The sequence below is a fragment of the Hemitrygon akajei genome, chromosome 18, assembly GCF_048418815.1.
Source record: "Hemitrygon akajei chromosome 18, sHemAka1.3, whole genome shotgun sequence".
NCBI classification, from domain to species: Eukaryota; Metazoa; Chordata; class Chondrichthyes; order Myliobatiformes; family Dasyatidae; genus Hemitrygon; species Hemitrygon akajei.
In genome coordinates, this window is record NC_133141.1 from 71,691,562 (window position 1) to 71,713,848 (window position 22,287).

The 22,287-nt window shown below is 49.3% G+C and overlaps 1 protein-coding gene across 1 annotated transcript in view; it reads right to left on the reverse strand.

Annotated features, from left to right (window-relative positions):
- ube2z (ubiquitin-conjugating enzyme E2Z) overlaps positions 1 to 22,075 on the reverse strand; it is an 82,741-nt gene extending 60,666 nt beyond the window's left edge. The window contains exons 1-2 of the mRNA XM_073071804.1: positions 21,866 to 22,075; positions 12,017 to 12,089 (exon numbers count right to left, since the gene is read on the reverse strand). Of these exons, the coding sequence (XP_072927905.1) occupies positions 12,017 to 12,089; positions 21,866 to 22,038 (246 nt within the window). The 5' untranslated portion in view covers positions 22,039 to 22,075. The remainder of the gene's footprint in view (positions 1 to 12,016; positions 12,090 to 21,865) is intronic.
- Between the last annotated feature and the right edge of the window lie 212 nt (positions 22,076 to 22,287).

A 22,287-nucleotide genomic window follows, 5' to 3' on the forward strand; every position in this document is an offset into this window, starting at 1 on the left:
AGCCCGCTAGTATCACCACACAATCCAGTGGAGGGGGGAGGAGAGCCCGCTAGTATCACCACACAATCCAGTGGGGGGGAGGAGAGCCCGCTAGTATCACCAGACAATCCAGTGGAGGGGGGAGGAGAGCCCGCTAGTATCACCACACAATCCAGTGGAGGGGGGAGGAGAGCCCGCGAGTATCACCACACAATCCAGTGGAGGGGGGGAGGAGAGCCCGCTAGTATCACCACACAATCCAGTGGAGGGGGAGGAGAGCCCGCTAGTATCACCACACAATCCAGTGAGGGGGGAGGAGAGCCCGCTAGTATCACCACACAATCCAGTGGAGGGGGGAGGAGAGCCCGCTAGTATCACCACACAATCCAGTGGAGGGGGGGAGAGCCCGCTAGTATCACCACACAATCCAGTGGAGGGGGGAGGAGAGCCCGCTAGTATCACCACACAATCCAGTGGAGGGGGAGGAGAGCCCGCTAGTATCACCACACAATCCAGTGGAGGGGGGAGGAGAGCCCGCTAGTATCACCACACAATCCAGTGGAGGGGGGAGGAGAGCCGCTAGTATCACCACACAATCCAGTGGAGGGGGGGAGAGCCCGCTAGTATCACCACACAATCCAGTGGAGGGGGAGGAGAGCCCGCTAGTATCACCACACAATCCAGTGGGGGGGGGGAGGAGAGCCCACTAGTATCACCACACAATCCAGTGGGGGGGGAGAGAGCCCGCTAGTATCACCACCAATCCAGTGGAGGGGGAGGAGAGCCCGCTAGTATCACCACACAATCCAGTGGAGGGGAGAGCCGCTAGTATCACCACACAATCCAGTGGGGGGGGAGGAGAGCCCGCTAGTATCTCCACACAATCCAGTGGGGGGGGAGAGAGCCCGCTAGTATCACCACACAATCCAGTGGAGGGGGAGGAGCCCGCTAGTATCACCACACAATCCAGTGGGGGGAGGAGAGCCCGCTAGTATCACCACACAATCCAGTGGGGGGGAGGAGAGCCCGCTAGTATCACCACACAATCCAGTGGGGGGGGAAGAGAGCCCGCTAGTATCACCACACAATCCAGTGGAGGGGGGGAGGAGAGCCCGCTAGTATCACCACACAATCCAGTGGAGGGGGGAGGAGAGCCCGCTAGTATCACCACACAATCCAGTGGAGGGGGGAGGAGAGCCCGCTAGTATCACCACACAATCCAGTGGAGGGGGAGGAGAGCCCGCTAGTATCACCACACAATCCAGTGGAGGGGGGAGGAGAGCCCGCTAGTATCACCACACAATCCAGTGGGGGGGGAGGAGAGCCCGCTAGTATCACCACACAATCCAGTGGAGGGGGAGGAGAGCCCGCTAGTATCACCACACAATCCAGTGGGGGGGAGGAGAGCCCGCTAGTATCACCACACAATCCAGTGGGGGGGGGAGCCCGCTAGTATCACCACACAATCCAGTGGGGGGGAGGAGAGCCCGCTAGTATCACCACACAATCCAGTGGGGGGGAGGAGAGCCCGCTAGTATCACCACACAATCCAGTGGGGGGGGGAGCCCGCTAGTATCACCACACAATCCAGTGGAGGGGGAAGGAGAGCCCGCTAGTATCACCACAGAATCCAGTGGAGGGGGGAAGGAGAGCCCGCTAGTATCACCACACAATCCAGTGGGGGGGAGGAGAGCCCGCTAGTATCACCACACAATCCAGTGGAGGGGGGAGGAGAGCCCGCTAGTATCACCACACAATCCAGTGGGGGGGAGGAGAGCCCGCTAGTATCACCACACAATCCAGTGGAGGGGGGGGGGAGCCCGCTAGTATCACCACACAATCCAGTGAGGGGGAAGAGAGCCCGCTAGTATCACCACACAATCCAGGGGAGGGGGGAGAGAGCCCGCTAGTATCACCACACAATCCAGTGGGGGGGAACCCCGCTAGTATCACCACACAATCCAGTGGGGGGGGAGAGAGCCCGCTAGTATCACCACACAATCCAGTGGAGGGGGGAGGAGAGCCCGCTAGTATCACCACACAATCCAGTGGGGGGGGGGAAGAGAGCCCGCTAGTATCACCACACAATCCAGTGGGGGGGGGAGGAGAGCCCGCTAGTATCACCACACAATCCAGTGGAGGGGGGAAGAGAGCCCGCTAGTATCACCACACAATCCAGTGGGGGGGGGGGAGAGAGCCCGCTAGTATCACCACACAATCCAGTGGAGGGGGGAAGGAGAGCCCGCTAGTATCACCACACAATCCAGTGGAGGGGGGGAGGAGAGCCCGCTAGTATCACCACACAATCCAGTGGAGGGGGGAGGAGAGCCCGCTAGTATCACCACACAATCCAGTGGAGGGGGGGAGGAGAGCCCGCTAGTATCACCACACAATCCAGTGGAGGGGGGGAGGAGAGCCCGCTAGTATCACCACACAATCCAGTGGAGGGGGGGAGGAGAGCCCGCTAGTATCACCACACAATCCAGTGGAGGGGGGGAGGAGAGCCCGCTAGTATCACCACACAATCCAGTGGAGGGGGGGAGGAGAGCCCGCTAGTATCACCACACAATCCAGTGGGGGGGAGGAGAGCCCGCCAGTATCACCACACAATCCAGTGGAGGGAGGAAGGAGAGCCCGCTAGTATCACCACACAATCCAGTGGGGGGAAGAGAGCCCGCTAGTATCACCACACAATCCAGTGGAGGGGGGGAGGAGAGCCCGCTAGTATCACCACACAATCCAGTGGGGGGGAGGAGAGCCCGCTAGTATCACCACACAATCCAGTGGAGGGGGGAGGAGAGCCCGCTAGTATCACCACACAATCCAGTGGAGGGGGGAGGAGAGCCCGCTAGTATCACCACACAATCCAGTGGGGGGGGGAGGAGAGCCCGCTAGTATCACCACACAATCCAGTGGAGGGGGGAGGAGAGCCCGCTAGTATCACCACACAATCCAGTGGAGGGGGGAGGAGAGCCCGCTAGTATCACTACACAATCCAGTGGAGGGGGGAAGAGAGCCCGCTAGTATCACCACACAATCCAGTGGAGGGGGGAGGAGAGCCCGCTAGTATCACCACACAATCCAGTGGAGGGGGGAGGAGAGCCCGCTAGTATCACCACACATTCCAGTGGAGGGGGGAGGAGAGCCCGCTAGTATCACCACACAATCCAGTGGAGGGGGGGAGGAGAGCCCGCTAGTATCACCACACAATCCAGTGGAGGGGGGGGAGAGCCCGCTAGTATCACCACACAATCCAGTGGAGGGGGGAGGAGAGCCCGCTAGTATCACCACACAATCCAGTGGAGGGGGGAGGAGAGCCCGCTAGTATCACCACACAATCCAGTGGAGGGGGGAGGAGAGCCCGCTAGTATCACCACACAATCCAGTGGAGGGGGGGGAGCCCGCTAGTATCACCACACAATCCAGTGGAGGGGGAGGAGAGCCCGCTAGTATCACCACACAATCCAGTGGAGGGGGGAGGAGAGCCCGCTAGTATCACCACACAATCCAGTGGAGGGGGGGAGGAGAGCCCGCTAGTATCACCACACAATCCAGTGGAGGGGGGGGGGAGAGCCCGCTAGTATCACCACACAATCCAGTGGAGGGGGGGAGGAGAGCCTGCTAGTATCACCACACAATCCAGTGGAGGGGGAGGAGAGCCCGCTAGTATCACCACACAATCCAGTGGAGGGGGGGAGGAGAGCCCGCTAGTATCACCACACAATCCAGTGGGGGGGGGAGCCCGCTAGTATCACCACACAATCCAGTGGGGGGGAGGAGAGCCCGCTAGTATCACCACACAATCCAGTGGGGGGGGAGCCCGCTAGTATCACCACACAATCCAGTGGGGGGGGGGAGGAGAGCCCGCTAGTATCACCACACAATCCAGTGGGGGGGGAACCCCGCTAGTATCACCACACAATCCAGTGAGGGGGGGGAGGAGAGCCCGCTAGTATCACCACACAATCCAGTGGGGGGGGGAGGAAGAGAGCCTGCTAGTATCACCACACAATCCAGTGGAGGGGGGGAGGAGAGCCCGCTAGTATCACCACACAATCCAGTGGAGGGGGGAGGAGAGCCCGCTAGTATCACCACACAATCCAGTGGAGGGGGGAGGAGAGCCCGCTAGTATCACCACACAATCCAGTGGAGGGGGGGAGGAGAGCCCGCTAGTATCACCACACAATCCAGTGGAGGGGGGAGGAGAGCCCGCTAGTATCACCACACAATCCAGTGGAGGGGGGGAGGAGAGCCCGCTAGTATCACCACACAATCCAGTGGAGGGGGGGGAGAGCCCGCTAGTATCACCACGACAATCCAGTGGAGGGGGGAGGAGAGCCCGCTAGTATCACCACACAATCCAGTGGAGGGGGGAGGAGAGCCCGCTAGTATCACCACACAATCCAGTGGAGGGGGGAGGAGAGCCCGCTAGTATCACCACACAATCCAGTGGAGGGGGGGGAGAGCCCGCTAGTATCACCACACAATCCAGTGGAGGGGGGAGGAGAGCCCGCTAGTATCACCACACAATCCAGTGGGGGGGAAGAGAGCCCGCTAGTATCACCACATAATCCAGTGGAGGGGGGAGGAGAGCCCGCTATTATCACCACACAATCCAGTGGAGGGGGGAGGAGAGCCCGCTAGTATCACCACACAATCCAGTGGAGGGGGGAGGAGAGCCCGCTAGTGTCACCACACAATCCAGTGGAGGGGGGAACCCCGCTAGTATCACCACACAATCCAGTGTGGGGGGGGGGGAGGAGAGCCCGCTAGTATCACCACACAATCCAGTGGAGGGGGGGGGAGGAGAGCCCGCTAGTATCACCACACAATCCAGTGGAGGGGGGAGGAGAGCCCGCTAGTGTCACCACACAATCCAGTGGAGGGGGGAACCCCGCTAGTATCACCACACAATCCAGTGTGGGGGGGGGGGGGAGGAGAGCCCGCTAGTATCACCACACAATCCAGTGGGGGGGGGGAGGAGAGCCCGCTAGTATCACCACACAATCCAGTGGGGGGGGGGAGGAGAGCCCGCTAGTATCACCACACAATCCAGTGGAGGGGGGGAGGAGAGCCCGCTAGTATCACCACACAATCCAGTGGAGGGGGGGAGGAGAGCCCGCTAGTATCACCACACAATCCAGTGGAGGGGGGGGAGGAGAGCCCGCTAGTATCACCACACAATCCAGTGGAGGGGGGAGGAGAGCCCGCTAGTATCACCACACAATCCAGTGGAGGGGGGAGGAGAGCCCGCTAGTATCACCACACAATCCAGTGGAGGGGGAGGAGAGCCCGCTAGTATCACCACACAATCCAGTGGAGGGGGGAGGAGAGCCCGCTAGTATCACCACACAATCCAGTGGGGGGGAGGAGAGCCCGCTAGTATCACCACACAATCCAGTGGGGGGGGGAGGAGAGCCCGCTAGTATCACCACACAATCCAGTGGAGGGGGGGAGGAGAGCCCGCTAGTATCACCACACAATCCAGTGGGGGGGAGGAGAGCCCGCTAGTATCACCAGACAATCCAGTGCCAACACTGGGCCTTCCACTTCCCCATCAGACTCTCAGAAATTCGCAGATTCCAGGCTCTAACCATCGAGCCTCGACTCCTGGACTTCTGACCAACCTTTGGGCATTGTCTTCACCATCCAACCAAGACACGCCGATGACATCGAATGAGTGGACCCGAACTCCAGGTCTGAGCAGTGGACTCACCATTGACAGGACCCTGAACACTAGGCCTTGAACACCCGCCTTGCAGTTTCATTACTTAGGGGTCACCAGCCCTCTTCCTCATGCCTGCATGGAACTCCGATCTCGGGACATGCTGATGGCTCCAGTCCTTGTCCTCACTGGTCTGTTGGCCCAACCTCCGAACAACCTAGACCCTGTGGCCTGTCGTCTAATTCCCTCACAATCCTGTCCCTAAACCCTAGCCTGATCTTTGCTCCCCTCAAAAGACATCTTACAAGCCTAAAAAAATCTAAAGAAACAACTGTATCTGAACTGCAACCTTAACGGAGACTGCAGCTCAGTGCCACCGCAGACAGATCTTCATATCTGTTGATAGAGGAATGAACACCCAATGTTCAGAGGTGGGTTTGTCATAGTGCCCTTAGTAAATTTTGGAGCTGTATTTTCATTGGCATGTAGAAGGTATTCTGTTACATTCCAGCTCAGATCTTGTAAATAATGCTTCGAGAAGTCAGGAGACAAGTCACTCACTGAAGATTCTCATAGTCACACATGTTCAGAATGGTCCAGTTAGAGTTCTGGTGAATGGTGACCTCCTAGGATTTTCGTGATGACTACCCACAATAATGCCACTGAATTAACAAGGTAGATGATTAGACTCACACTGGAGACCAACACATCCGTACACTCTGTTTTCCATATTCGAAAGCCAGCAATTTGGATGTGGGCCGAAGGGCATCCATAGCTGGATGTAGGGCTGGCAAACCAGCAAGGACAAAGGCTGATGCACCCCACCCCCTCAAGCGAGTCAACGGTGGGTTCCAGGATCAGAGTTCTGTGTGGATAGAAGGCACGAGGGCCAGTAATCCAATAGGTACGCGAGTCTGTGAATTCGGAGTTCAAGGCCCTGCATTCAGGGTCCTACCTACGGTGAATCTGGACTTGAGGCGTGGAGTTCGGGGCCCACGTTCATTTTGTGGGGTCAATATTGAAGATCGAAGCCCAACGGTCAATAGATACCCGGAGGTTGAGATCCAATGGCCAAAGCCTGGGTCTGAGTCTCTGCGAGCCCCCTGAGGAAGTCGAAGGCCCAATATCTGCGAGTCAGAGTCCACTGGAAGCTGGAGGCAAGGAGACTGCCTGTCCAGGGGTTAGAGGTCTGTCTCTGTGTGTGTGGGTGGAGGGAGGCAGATAAGGGGCTTATTTTGCTGTTGTTGCTTATTCTGGGTTGGTGCCAGAATATGTGGTGATACCTGCAGGCTATCCTCAGTATACCCTTAGGCTGTGTTAGCTGTTAACACAAGCACACTTCACTGTATGTTTCAAGGTACATATGATAAATAAATGACCCTGATAAATTAATTAATCTAGAACATTGAACACTATAGCACAATATAGGTCCTTTGGCTCATGATGTTGTGCTGACCTTTTATCTACTCCAAGATCAATTAGCCCTTTGTTTCTACAGACCTCCATTTTTTCTAATATCCACGTGCCTGTATCAGAATAAAGTTCAATATGACTAGCATATGTCATGAAACTTGTTGTTATGCGATAGCAGTACATTGCAATAATCCGTTCGTTTGTTAGTTGCTGTGTTGTATGACGGGGCAATCACAGTCCCATGACCATGATTGTTCTTGGCAAGTTTTTCTACAGAAGTGGTTTGCTATTTTTTCTTCTGGACAGTGTCTTTACAAGACGGGTGACCCCAGCCATTATCAATACTCTTCAGAGATTGTCTGTCTGGCGTCAGTGGTCGTATAACCAGGACTTGTGATGTGCACCAACTGCTCGTACGACCGTCCACCACCCGCTCCCATGGTTTCACGTCACCCTGATCGGGAGGTTGGGGGGACTAAGCTCCAGCATTGATATTTCAACCTGAAAGTTTTCTTGCAAACATGGGCCTTCCTTCCTGAAGAGTAATGAACATCATCAATACCATAGCAGTCACTGACAGCATTTAAGGTGGGTCCAAACAAGCTCATGAATCACCAAGGCACAGAAAGGTCTTGGCAATCCCATTTCTGTTTTGTATAACTCTACCACTACTGAATGCAAGGAAGGTCATTGCTGGAAATGATTGGACCTACAGCAGTAGCAGAAGGAACCCCTGAAGGAACAAACACTTGTGGCCAAGATGATTAACCTCACTGCACAGGATTGGAAAAGGCTGCAGAGTTTAAACTTACCAGCTCCATCATGGGCACTAGCCTCCCCACCATCGAGGACATCTTCAAAAGGCAATGCCTCAAAAAGGCTGCATCCATCATTAAGAACTCTCACGACCCAGGACATGCCTTCTTCTCGATACGACCATCAGGGAGGAGGTACAGAAACCTGAAGTGATTTAGGAACAGCCTCTTCCCCTCTCCACCATCAGACTTCTGAATGGACATTGAACCCTGAAAACTAACTCCATATTTTTATATATTTCTTATTGTAATTTGCGGTATACTGAATGCTCTGCGGCTGCAAAACAACAAATTTCAAAACACCTGTCAGTGATAACAAACCTAATTCTGAAGCCACAATATCCTTCCTCTGGGCAAGATAAGACTCCAGCCTAGAGATATGTTTTCCGTTTGGTACTCAGTGTTGTACTAGAGCTCCAAAAGTTCAAAGTAAATTTATTATCATAGTACACTTCACCATACACAACCCAGAGATTCACTTTCTTGCGGGCATTCTCAATAAATCCACAGAATAATAACCATAACGGAATCATTGTAAGACTGCTCAATTTGGGCATTCAACCAGTGTGCAAAAGACAACAAACTGTGCAAATACAAAATGAAAGAAATAATAAATAAACAATAAATATCAAAAACATGAGATAAAGAGTCCTTGAAAGAGAGTTCATTGATTGTGGGAACGTTTCAACGATGGAACATGTGAAGTTATTTCTTTTGCATTAAGAGTCTGATGGTTGAGGGGTGGAAATTGTTCCTGAACCTGGTGATATGAGTCCTGAGGCTCCTGGATCTTTTTTCTGATGCAGCAGCGAGAAGAGAGCACGTCCTGGGTGATGGGGGTCCCTGATGATGGACGCTGCTTTCCTGTGACAGCATTTCATGTAGATGTGCTCAATGGTGGGGAGGGTTTTACCCGTGATGGACTGGGCTGGATCCTCTACCTTTTGTAAGATATTAGTGTTTCCATACCAGGCAGTGATGCAGTCAGTCAATATACTCTCCACTACACATTATAGAAGTTTATCAAACATCTAGACTTGACATATTGCATCTTCAAAAAAATTTAAGTAGAGGCGTAAAAGCTGTCTCGATGTCAAGGGCAATGATTATTAGCTCTCCTTTGGCAATTCAATTCATTCTTGACCCAAGTCAAGAGCAAGGATTGCGGCTGTGGGCACGGCAATAGCCAATCCTAGCATGCGTGGACAGGCTGGCCACAGTAAACTACATGCAGTAAAGCAGCTGGCATATTAAAAACACAAAAGTACGAGCAAATATTAAATACTTTAAATGTTTTCCTTGTCCGCACACAATTTGAAGGGATAGCGCAGTAGCATAGCGGTCAGCATTGCACTGGTACAGCACCAGTAAACCAGGTTTAATTCAGCCACTGTCTGCAAGTTGTTTTTACGTTCTCTATGACTGTGTGGGTTTCCTCAGGGTGCTCTGGTTTCCTTCCACATTCCACAAGACACAGGAGCAGAATTAGGCCATTGAGCCGATCGTCTGCTCTGCCATTTCATCATGGTTGATCTATTTCCCTCTCAGCCCCATTTTCCTGCTTTCTCCCTTTGACACCCTGACTAATCAAGAATCTAGCAACCTGCGTTTTAAATACACCCAGAGTCAGCCCCTACAGCCACCTGTGGCAATGAATTCCACAGGTACTCTGGCTAAAGAAATTCTTCATCGCTGGTCTGAATGGACATCCCTCTTTTCTGAGGCTGTGCCCTCTGGACCTAGATTCCCCCCACCGTAGGAAACATCTCTTCCACATCCACTCTGTTGAGGCCTTTCAACATTTGTTATTTTTCAATGATCCCTCCTTATTCCTCTGAATTCCAGTGAGTACAGCCCTTATCAATCACTCCTCATGATAACCCTTTCATTCCCGGAATCATTCTCGTGAGCCTCCTCTGAACCCTCTCCAATGCCAGCAAATCCTTTCTTACACAAGGAGCCCAAAACTCCAAGTGAAGTGTCACCAGTGCCTTATAAAGCCTCAGCATTACATTACTCTTTTTAATATTCTAGTCCTCCCAAAATTAATGTTAACATTGCATTTGCCTTTCACAGGTTAGTGAGTTAATTGGTGTAATTGAGCCAGAAGGACCTGTCACTGTGCTGAATCTCTACATCAGAAGTTCACAACCCACATTCATGACCTTTGCACAGTTGTGTGGCTGCTTCTCACGTTGGGAATTAGGTGCGTGTGTCTGTTATGAGCAGCTGACGTCTCTTGATGTGTGGGGATGGGCTTCCATTGTTCCCCTTGGGCTCTGGGATAATTATCCACTGGAAAAACATCACGTCACATGCGCAGCTTCCATTGTAAAAGGAAATTTGATGCAAACATCTGTCATGCCCTGTTTGGATCAATCATTATCTGCTGTGTCATATGATGTGGGTGATCATGGTCTTTCCATGACCATGATTGTTCTTGGTAAGCTTTTTTTCTACAGAAGTGGTTTGCCTTCTTCTTCTGGGCAGTGTCTTTACAAGACGGGTGACCCCAGCCATTATCAATACTCTTCAGAGATTGTCTGCCTGGCGTCAGTGGTCGCATAACCAGGACTTGTGATCTGCACCAGCCGTTCGTACGACCAACCACCTCCTGCTCCCATGGCTTCATGTGACACTGAATGAGGTGGGGGTGGGGTTAAGCAGGTGCTACACCTTGCCCAAGGGGGATCTGCAGGCTAGCGGAGGGAAGGAGCACCTTATACCTCCTTCAGCAGAGACCTCTCTCCACCCTGCCACCTCAGTATGTTTTTTTTAAAAAATGCCCCTATTCACTCAACTGCAAGGAACATCCAGCCTCTCTTGATGAAACTTTCCTCTCCTTTGGACTGCTTCCAATCCTAATACTTCCTTTCTTAGGAAAAAGGACTAGAACTATGCGCAGTACTCCAGGTGTGACCTCAACCTGTACAATTATAACATAACTTACCTATTTCTAAACCCAAAAAACACAAACAAAATGCTGGAGGCAACGTCAGTTGACGATGAGCTGAGACCCTTCATCAGGACTGGAAAGGAAGGGGGAAAGAAGCCAGAATAGGTGGGGGGAAGGAAGGGAGTAGGTGATAGATAGGTGGGTGGTGAGGGAGGAACAAAGTGACAAGCTGTGAGGTGATAGGTGGCAGAGGTAAAGGATGAAGAAGCAAGAATATTATAGTAGAAAAAGGAGGGGCACCAGGAGGTGGTGATGGGCAGGTGAGGAGACATGGTAAGAGGGGAGCCAGAAAGGTGAATGGAAAAGGGGGGGGGGGGGGGGGGGAAGAAGAGAAAGAAATTACCCGAAGTTAGAGAAACTGATGTTGAGCCAGCAGCTTGGATATGGAATACGGGGTGTTGCTCCTCCAACCTGAGAGTGGCCTCAACACAGCAATGGACCGATTGGTCGGAATGGGAATGGTTAGTCAAATTAAAATGGATGGCCAATGGGAACGCCCGCTATTTGTGGCAGACAGAGTGAAGGTACTCGAAGACAACCACTTTACAATAAAGGCCAATTTCCCATTTGCCCTCTTAGCCACTTGGTGCGCTTTCCTGCTAATGTTTCTTACCAGGCCTCACACTTTCTGGCAGTGCATTTTAGATTCTAGTAATACATTGTGAAGAAAAAAATTCCCCCCTTTTAATATTTTACTTAGTTTAAAATGTACATACATAGATTTGACTCAGACTTACAGCGTGGGGTGGACGGGGAAAGAAACAAGCCTCTGCAGGAGCTCAGTGCGGAGAAGGGACTGGCAATGTTTTGGGTAGAGACTGGAACTCCTGACACAGTCTCAAATCAAATAACAACTTTCCCTTTGCCTCCTTGAGGTGTCGGGAGTTTGGAGTTCAATTCTGGCGCCATCTGTAAGGAGGCTGCACCTTTTGGCCGTGACAGCATGGGTTTCCTCTGGGTGCTCAGTTTCCTCCCACAGTCCAAAGACGTACGGGTTAGAAGGATAATTATTCTGTGAGTAGTCTAGGATTAAATAGGTGGGTTGCTGGGCTGGAAGGAACTGTTCTGCGCTGTATCTCTTAATAAAAAATGCTTTTATTTCTGTTTTCCATCATTTGCATTTTGCTTTCACACTGGACACTAAATGAAATACTAGGCCATGTAACATAAAACACTTTGCAGTCATACCTTTGTCATATCCTGAGGGTCTGGGACCACAAACATCCCTGGAGGTGGCTCTTTGTAAATGGACATGATATCCCTGCATCAAAGGAGGACAGTGTTAAACTACAATGCTATGACAACCTGACCAAGCACCGTAATTAAGGTCTTTAAAACTGTAGAGGAACTTGACTGAGAAAGTGTAGAGTTTTTCCATGTATGAGGAAAATGTTAATAATGTTTAAAGGTGCTCTTCCACCCATCTCTCCCAAAAGCACAAAGTTAATTTATTATCAAAGTACGTATCGTCACCATATACAACCCAGAGATTCGGTTTCTTGCAGGCATTTGCGGTGAATGCAAAAGACAAATTGCGCAAATACAAGAAAAAAAACACAAAAAAGTAATAATAAATCAGAATCAGGTTTAATATCACTGGCATATGTCACGAAATTTGTTATGTGGAAGCAGTACATTGCAATACATAATAACAAATTATAATAAATATAAAATTTATATTTATATTTACATAGGAGGAAAAAGTAGTGAGGTAGTGTTCATGGGTTCATTGTCCATTTAGAAATCGGAAGGCAGAGGGGAAGAAGCTGTTCCTGAATCGTTGAGTGTGTGTCTTCAGGCTCCTGTACTTCCTCCCTGATGGCAGAGGGGAAGAAGCTGTTCCTGAATCGTTGAGTGTGTGTCTTCAGGCTCCTGTACCTCCTCCCTGATGGCAGAGGGGAAGAAGCTGTTCCTGAATCGTTGAGTGTGTGTCTTCAGGCTCCTGTACCTCCTCCCTGATGGTAGCAATGACAAGGTAAGTCCTGGGTGAAGGCATTGCCTTTTGAAGGTGTCCTCAATGCTGGGAGGCTAGTGCCCACGATGGAGCTGACGGAGTTTACAACTTTCTGATGCTTTTTCCGATCCTATCCACCATACCAGGCGGTGACACAGTTAGAATGCTCTTCACTGTACTCACTTGCAATGTAGAGTTCAGTGTTAGGGCGAGTAAAGTTATCTCTTCTAGCTCAAGAGCCTGATAGCTGAGGGGTAATAACGGTTCCTGTCCCAAGCTGCAGTTCTGCAATCAAAACAATTTTTCCCTGCTTCCTTTTCAAAGGGAGAGGTTGAGCACTGGGCTTCTCTTCTTCACCACCCAGGACCTGGTTACTTCTTAAATATCAAACAAGATAACTCATTGAAGTAGTTTCTTTAGTCAGAGAGTGCTGAATGAATTGCCACAGACAGCTGTGGAGGCCAAGTCATTGGGTATATTTAAAGCAGAAGTTGATAGGTTCTCGATTGGTAAGGGTGTCAAAGGCGACAGGAAGAAGGGAGAAGAATGGGTTGAGAGGAATAATAAATGATGGAATGGTGGAGCAGATTCAATGGCCTAAATCTAATCCTGCCTCATGTTGTCTGGTGGCATAGTCTCTGCTGTATCCAGTCATTTCTTGATATGACGTGGAGCGAATCGAATTGTCTGAGGGCCATCTTCAGAGATGGTATTTATGGTTTGGTGGGGGGGGGGGGGGACGTGGGCGTTGGAAGTCCAGATGGATCATCTATTTGGTATTTCTGGCAGACCAAATGAAGCAGATCGCAGCCCTAACTGGACTGCCCCAGCTGCTAATAATAAAGGCAGAACATCAGATAAGAATAGAACGAAGAATAGCTGTGAGTTTCCATAAACTGCTCATGGACACAGATGGTCGTTTGCCCTTGAAGATGGGGGAACGTTGAAGAGATTTTGGAACTCAACAGTCAGGAAAAGAAAACACACAACCTCAGTTTGTGCAGAGTCCCATGGCATTTGACTGAAATCACTACTGGCAGTATATTCAGAAATAAACTTTACAATTTTTGGACCTGCTAGATTTCATAGGCAACTTTCCAATGATGCTTTACTCTTACACAGAGGGTCTCAATAAAAATGGTCCTTTTATCTAATGACAAAACAGTGGCTGAGGCCAATGATGACATCCAGTGCAGACTCAGCAAAGGTAATCAACTAAATACAGCGTCCACACCAAGGTGAAACTGTTCCAGAGCTGTGTTCTGTCCATACACTTGTATGGGTCAGAATGCTGCCGCTGTCGTCATTCCACACCAGGAGCCTCTGTATATTCTGGCCAAGAAAGATCTCCAAACACACCCTGCTTCCCCCAGTGTCACCAAGAGGACATGACCACAATCATCATGAGGAAACAGGAGATGCATTGGGCAGGTAACTCCATCAAGACAGCACTTTATTGGACCCCTAAGGGGTGAAGGAAGTGTGGGAGACCAAAGATAACATGACGCTGCAACACAGAGGCAGAAATGAGGCACAATAGAGAAGATGGCCAAAAGGACAGAGAGATGGACGACCTTCATGGCTGCCTCAAACGCCAATGGTGTAATGCTTTGCAACACCAGTTGTAAGATTGGGGTTCAATTCTGGCTGCTGACTGTAATTTGTTTGTATGATTTGGGTTCAATACCCACCGCAGTCTGTAATGACTTTGTGTGTTCTCTCCGTGACTGTAATTTGTTTCCTCTGGGTGCTCCAGTTTCCTCCCACATCCCAAAGATGTACATGTTAGGGTTAGTAACGGTGACACTTGCGGGCTGCCCCCAGCACGTCCTCGGACTGTGTTGGACATTGAGGTAAACGACGCATTTCACTACGTTTCGATGTACATGTGACAAATAAGTATGACTACTACAGCAATATAGAAAATGCTGCATATAGTTAGATGTCTAAAAAGAGTTTCAGGATAGTAAATATTAAAGATTAGCTTTCTGCCACACATACAGTGAAAGGCGTCGTTTGATTCAACATCCAACACAGTCCAAGGAGGTGCCGGGGGCAGCCCGCAAGTGTTGCCAACGTAGCAGCTCCACAGCTTACTAAACCTAACTGGTACGTCTTTGGGATATGGGAGGAAACTGGAGCACCCAGAGGAAACCCACACAGTCACGGAGAGAACACACAAAGTCATTACAGACTGCGGTGGGTATTGAACCCAAATCTCACAGCCTGTGCTGTAAAGCGTTACAAATTGATAAATAACTCCATAAAACTTACCCTCACATCATCCAGGAAATTTTAAATCCAGAGTAAATTCTACATAGTGAGTTCAGACAAAATGGGTACTTCAATGAAGGGATAATATTTTTGCTATATGATTTTGTTCAGGCCTCTGGAACAATTACTTCTGCTTCACTACAAAAATGTAGCATAGCATTTTCCTTTAAATCAACTCCGAAGAGTTTAGCTTAAGTCACCAAAAAGATAGCTCTTTGTGACAATGACAAGTATACTAAAAAAAACACTGTAGCCTACTACTATTTCTGAAAGAGAATGAACCCATGTTTGAATATAGACACAAATCAGAATCAGGTTTAATATTACCGTCATATGTCGTGAAATCTCAACATTGTGGCAGCAGCACATTGCAATACATGATAAATAAAAAAGTATTACATTATATTAGATAGATAAATTAAGATAAGTAGTGCAAAGAACAGAAATAAATTTTTAAAAATGTAGTGAGGTAGTGTTCATGGGTTCAATGCCCACTTAGAAATCAGATGGCAGAGGGGAAGAAACAGTTCCTGAATTGTTGAGTGTGTGCCTTCAGGCTCCTGTATGTCCTCCCCGATAGTAACAATGAGAAAAGGGTATGCCTTGGATGGTGGGGGTCCTTGATGATGGAAGTCGCTTTTCTGAGGTATCACTCCTTGAAGATATCCTGGATACCATGGAGGCTAGTACCCATGATGAAGCTGACTAATTTTACCACTCTGCAGCTTACTATGATCCTGTGTGGTAGCCTCCCCCATACCAGACGCTGATGTAGCCAGTCAGAATGCTCCCCACAGTACAACTGTAGAAGGTTTCGAGTAATTAAGGTGACAAGCTAAATCTCAAACTCCTGATGAAATACAGCCGCTATATTTGTCTTCTTTATAGGTGCATCGATATATCAAGTCCAGATTAGATCCTCAGAGATCTTCACACCCAGGAACTTGAAATTGTTCACTCTCTTCACTTCTAATCCCTCTATGAGGATTGGCTCATGTTCCCTTGTCTTACCCTTTCTGAAGTCTACAATCAGCTCATTGGTCTTACTGACGTTGAATGCGACACTACTCAACCAGCTGATACATCGCGCTCCTGCACACCCTCTGGTCACCAGCTGAAATTCTGCAAAGAATGGTTGTATCATCAGCAAATTTATAAATGCCATTTGAGCTACGCCTAGTCAGTCATAGTAGTAGAGAAAGAAAGAAATGAGTTAAGCACACATTCCTGTGGCACACCAGTGTTGGTTGTCAGTGAGGTGGAGATGGTATCACCAATCCACAGATTGTGGTCCTCCAGTTAGGAAGTTGAGGATCCAGTTGCAGAGGGAGGTACAGAGGCCCATGTTCTGTAGCTTTTTGATCAGGACTGTGGGAATGATGGTGAACTATAGTCAACAAACAGCATCCTGACACAGGTGTCTGTATTGTCTGGTGATCCAGGCTGTGTGGAGAGCCATTGAGATCGTGTCTGCCATAGACCTATTGTGATGATAGGCAAATGGCAGCAGTTCTAGGCCCTTGCTGAGGCAGGAGTTGATTCTGGCCCAGACCAACCTCTCAAAGCATTTCATTACCGTAGATATGAGCGCTGCTGGCCATCTGTACCTAAGGCAGCTCACATTGCTCTTCTTAGGAACTGCTACACAGGTAATCATGACTGATATAGAAGATACAGCCCTTCTGCCCACAGTGTTATGTTGACCTTGTAAATTACTCCAAGATCAATCTAACTTTCCTCTCCCATATAACCCTCAATTTTTCTTTGATATACGTGTCTATCAAGCCTCCTAAATGTCCCTAATGTCCTCTAGCACCACCCCTGGCAGGACATTCCGCACACCCACCAATCTGTGTTAATAAAAAGTCACCACTGACATCCCCCACTATACTTTCTGCCAATCACCCTAAAAATATGCCCTCCGATATTAGCCATTTTTGCCCTGGGGAAAAAATCTGTGACTGTTCAAACGATCTACGCTGTATGTGATTGGATTGGCAAGACCTCATCAACAAGATAAACATACACAAATTACTGGAGGAACTTTGGTGATGAGGCTGCATCGACGTAACTGGTCAAGACCCTTTATAGAAACCTGCTGAGCTCCTCCAGCATTTTGTGTGTGTGTGTGTTGCTCTGGATTTCCAGCATCTGTAGGATTTGTGTTTAGTATCAACAAGATAAACCTTAATTCAGTCCAAAGGAAAGAGATGCCATGTTCTTTATGGAAAGGCCAGAGGCTAACAAGTCAGTGGGACTGACTGCGCAGAGCATGTGAACATGAGCTCTATAAATATTTCATCTTGGCCTTTCTAATATTCAACATACAGGGGAGATTTCACTGAGTTCAAAGTAAATTCGTATGTGTATATGTCACTATATAATACCCCGACATTCACTTCCTACTGTGTATTCACAGTAGATAAAGAAACTACAATAGAATCAATGAAAAACTGCACACGAAAAAGACGGACAAAGAACCAACACACAAATGAGAATAAACAAAGCACATACAAAAATAAGAAAAAAATAAGCAATAAATAGAGAACAAGTTGTAGAGTGTTTAAGAGTCCATAAGTTGTGGAATCAGTGCAGTTTTGAGGTAATTGAAGTTATCCATTCTGGGTCAAGCGCCTGATGGTTGAGGGGTAATAACTGTTCCTGAACCTGGTGGTGTGGGATCTGAGGCTCCTGTACCCCCTTCCTGACGTTTGAGGGGTAATAACTGTTCCTGAACCTGGTGGTGTGGGTCCTGAGGCTCCTGTACCTCCTTCCTGATGGTTGAGGGGTAATAACTGTTCCTGAACCTGGTGGTGTGGGTCCTGAGGCTCCTGTACCTCCTTCCTGATGGTTGAGGGGTAATAACTGTTCCTGAACCTGTGGTGTGAGTCCTGAGGCTCCTGTACCTCCTTCCTGATGGTTGAGGGGTAATACCTGTTCCTGAATTTGGCGGTGTGGGATCTGAGGCTCCTGTACCTCCTTCCTGATATGTGAACTAAGACTACCACAATGTGACTCAGTTTGAACAAAGCCACAGCTTTTAAGAAGTTAATCGACTGCATAATATATTTGAGTAATGTCATTCATACATTAATTGATAATTAAAAATTAACTGAAAGGGCAAAACTACAGCAAATGGATTTTGATACAAGTAAATACGAGGTTGCCTACTTTAAAAAGTGGACAGAGTACTTTCTAAAGAGAGGCTTGGGGATTCAGGTACATAAATCATTAAAATACCAAGGACAACTAATTCAGGAATTAGTTAAAATGGCATGGCAGCATATCGGTTAGTGTGATATTCTACAGTGCCAACAATTGGAGTTCAGTCTGCAAGGAGTTTGTATGCTCTCCCCGTGACCACACCGGTTTCTTTTACACCTTAAGAATGATCTACAGGTCTTAAGAATGACAGGAAGGGGCTCACCACTGCCATTACAATACCAGCTAGCTCCAAAAAATTAAACTAGAAACACAGAACAATATTGGAATCACTCATTATGTACTGTGCTGTGTTGTATGATGTGGGCGATCACAGTCTTTCCATGACCATGTTTGTTCTTGGCAAATTTTATCTATAGAAGTGGTTTGCCATTGCCTTCTTCTGGGCAGTGACTTTACAAGCTTGTCTGCCTGGCGTCAGTGGTCGCATAACCAGGACTTGGGATCTGCACCGGCTGCTCATACGACCGTCCACCACCTGCTCCCACGGTTTCACGCGACCCTGATCGGGGGGGCTAAGCAGGTGCTACACCTTGCCCGAGGGTGACCTGTAGGCCAGTGGAGGGAAGGAGCACCTTACACTTCCTTTGGTAGAGAAGTTTCTCCACCCCACCACCCAAAATACCAAAGATAAAATTACAAACCTCAAGTCCAAAATTCAGAAAGTTAACCCGCGACTTGATTCAGGATTCTAAGCTATTAAGGAGAATTATTCAGAAGGTTGAAATAATTTTTTACTACTGATTCGGAAATTTGAGGAGTGGGAAGTTGTTGCCATTTGCAAAGTGTTGCTGGTCAGGAATCCTCTCCGACAGACAGTAACTGCTTCTGAGTACAAATGTTGCAGTAATTCAAAGTACATATGTGTAATCAGATTATAAACCCGAGATTCATTTTCTTGTGGGCATTCACAGTAAACACAAAAAGGAAACAATAATAATAAATATCAAGAACATGAGATGAAGAGTCCTTGAAAGAATGTTGATAGGTTGTGATGAGTGTTGGGGTGAATGAAATTGAGTGAAGTTATCCCCTCTGGTTTAAGAGCGTGATGGTTGAAGGGCAATAATTGAGTATGACTTGGGTGGTTGGGGTCTCTGTTGATAGAAACTGCTTTCCTGCAGTGTTTCACGTAGATGTGCTTGAAAATGGGGAGGGTTTTACCCGTGATGGACTGGGCCACCCGCATCCACTACTTTTTGTATTCAAGGGCATTGGTGTTTCCATACCAGGCTCTGATACAATCAGTTAATATACTCTCCACCACACATCAATAGCAGCTTGTCCAAGTTTTACATGACATGCCGTATCTTCACAAACTTCTAAGAAAGTAGAGGCGTATGAAGAAAGGTCAGATTCATGGACCACAGGGCACATGTCAGCTACAATCTCACTATACGGGTGAGAAAAGTTGAGGGGCTCAAAAGTATCAAAGGAGACATGGTACATCACCAAAGACACTTACAGATGTAGTACGAAGAGCGCCACTGCACAGGATCGGTAAAAAGCTGTGGAGGGTTCTAAACTCAATTAGCTCCATCATGGGCACTGGCCTCCCCAGCATCGAGAACACCTTCAAAAGATGGCATCCATCATTAAGGACCCCCACCACTCAGGACATGCCCTCTTCTCATTGCTACCGTCAGGGAGGAGGTACAGGACACACACTCAACAATTCAAGAACAGCTTTTTCCCCTCTGCCATCCGATTTCTGAAAGGACCATGAACCTCACTACTTTGGATGCGACCACTGACACCAGGCAGACAATCTCTGAAGAGTATTGATAATGGCTGGGGGTCACCCATCTTGTAAAGACACTGCCCAGAAGAAGACGATGGCAAACCACTTCTGTAGAAAAATTTACCAAGAACAATCATGGTCATGGAAAGAACGCGATCACTCACATCATGACACAGCACATAACAAATGAAAGGAATACACACACACATTTTTTATTGTAACGTATGGTACATTTCATGTATTTCTCTGTACTGCTGCAAAACAACATTTCAGGACAGATGTCAGTGATAATAAACCTGATTCTGATTTTGTCCTTTTTTTCCAGCTGCAAATTCTGTCTGTATTCTTATAACCATGAATTTTCTCTTCAACTCACTATACAAATCACCATGTTTATTGTCAACACACACAAAATGCTAGTGGAACGCAGCAGGCCAGGCAGCATCTCCGGTCTTCTCCTATCATTTCGCATTTTCCCCTCCCCCTCCTACTTTCAAATCTCTTACTATCTTCCCTTTCAGTTAGTCCTGACGAAGGGTCTCGGCCCAAAACGTCGACAGCGCTTCTCCCTACAGCCTGGCGGTGGTGCCTGGCAGTAGTGTACACAGTAGTGTACACCACAGTGGTGGTGCCTGGCCTGCTGTGTTCCACCAGCATTTTGTGTGTGTTGCTTGAATTTTCAGCATCTGCAGATTTCCTCTTGTTCGATGTTTATTGTCAGTAATTTTGTTCCACTGCTTCAGAATGCCAACAGGAAATATTAAAGAATCCAAACATGAAAAAAACCTCCTTCTGAACACCTGCAAAATAAACAGCTAGTGCCATCTGAAGCCCAACATCAGGAAGTAAGTAAAAGTGGGACTCCGAGCAGGGCTGGGGGGGGGGGGAAGAAGAACCGGAACCTGTTCCTTCAATTGAATGTACTAATAGATAAATATGAAGAATTGTGCGTAGTGCTAAAAGTGAAACTGATAGTGGTGCAGTAGTGCGAGGGCTGGGTGTGAAAGGAGCCAGTGAATGACTCAAGGAAACAGCACCTCTGAATTCCCCTCCCAGTCTCTTCTCTCCATGACTCACTATCTCTGGCCAACCTGTTGCAGGTCTCTTCCCTATGGTCACCACCCTTTCTTGCACCATCCCCAGTTATTGTCAATCTCAAATCATCTCGCAGGGTTTGCCATCTACCTGTTCCCCTATTGCTCCCATGGAATGACGCCGAAGCTTTCCCCAGTTCCACGAGGAGATACCAGTAGGGGTATCTGTCTCCCTTCCCTCCCTTCTCTTTCCCATTCCCTCACCCTCCCTCTTTCCTCTGGTCCAACCTCACCTTCTCTCCTCCACTCCCCCTCCATCCTCTCCCTCCCGGACACATCCTCCTCTCACTACCCCTTTCCCCTCCCTCCCTCGTCTCACTACCCCATCCCCTCCCCCACTCTCCTCTCTCACCCTTTCCTTCCCTCTCCACTCCCCTCTTCCACTCTCTCCCTCCCCCTCCTCTCTCTCTTCCACTCTCCCTCCCCCTCCTCTCTCTCTTCCACTCTCCCTCCCCCTGCCCTCCACTCTCTCTCACCTCCCCCCTTCCTCCACTCTCACCCCCCCTCCCCCTCCACTCTCTCACCTCCCCCTCCCCTCCACTCTCTCTCACCTCCCCCTCCCCTCCACTCTCTCTCACCTCCCCCTCCCCTCTCTACCTACCCCCTCCCCTCTCTACCTACCCCCTCCCCTCTCTACCTACCCCCTCCCCTCTCTACCTACCCCCCTCCCCTCCACTCTCTCTCACCTCCCCCCTCCCTCCTCTACCTTCCTGACACCTCAGCCCACCACTCCCCTCTCGAGGCTAACTAACCTTTTAATCCGGAGCAAGCAAGGCTGAGAGGGCTTCTCGTTGTCCCAGTCGGCGCTCAGGGTCGGATCCCAGGAGGTGGCCTGCAGCTGACTGAGAAGGCCCGTTGCTACCGAGCCGGTGCTGCCTGGTAACAGTATCGGGCTCACGCTCTCCTCCACCGGAGCTTCCGCCATGTTCAACTCGCTCGGCTCTCACGACGCAGGCGCAGTCCACCAGCGCCACCGCCGGCCACTGCCAGCACTACCGCCACGGACGACCCGCTCCGAAGAGCTTCGCACACGCTTGGAGCCAATACTGCCACCTGCCCCCAACACCGCCACCTACTGTCCGCTCCGAGTACCTGCGCACGAGCTTGGAGCCGACACTGCCACCTGCTGTCCTCTTGCAGCGTCCACCACCTGGTTCAGAAGCGGGTCGGCACT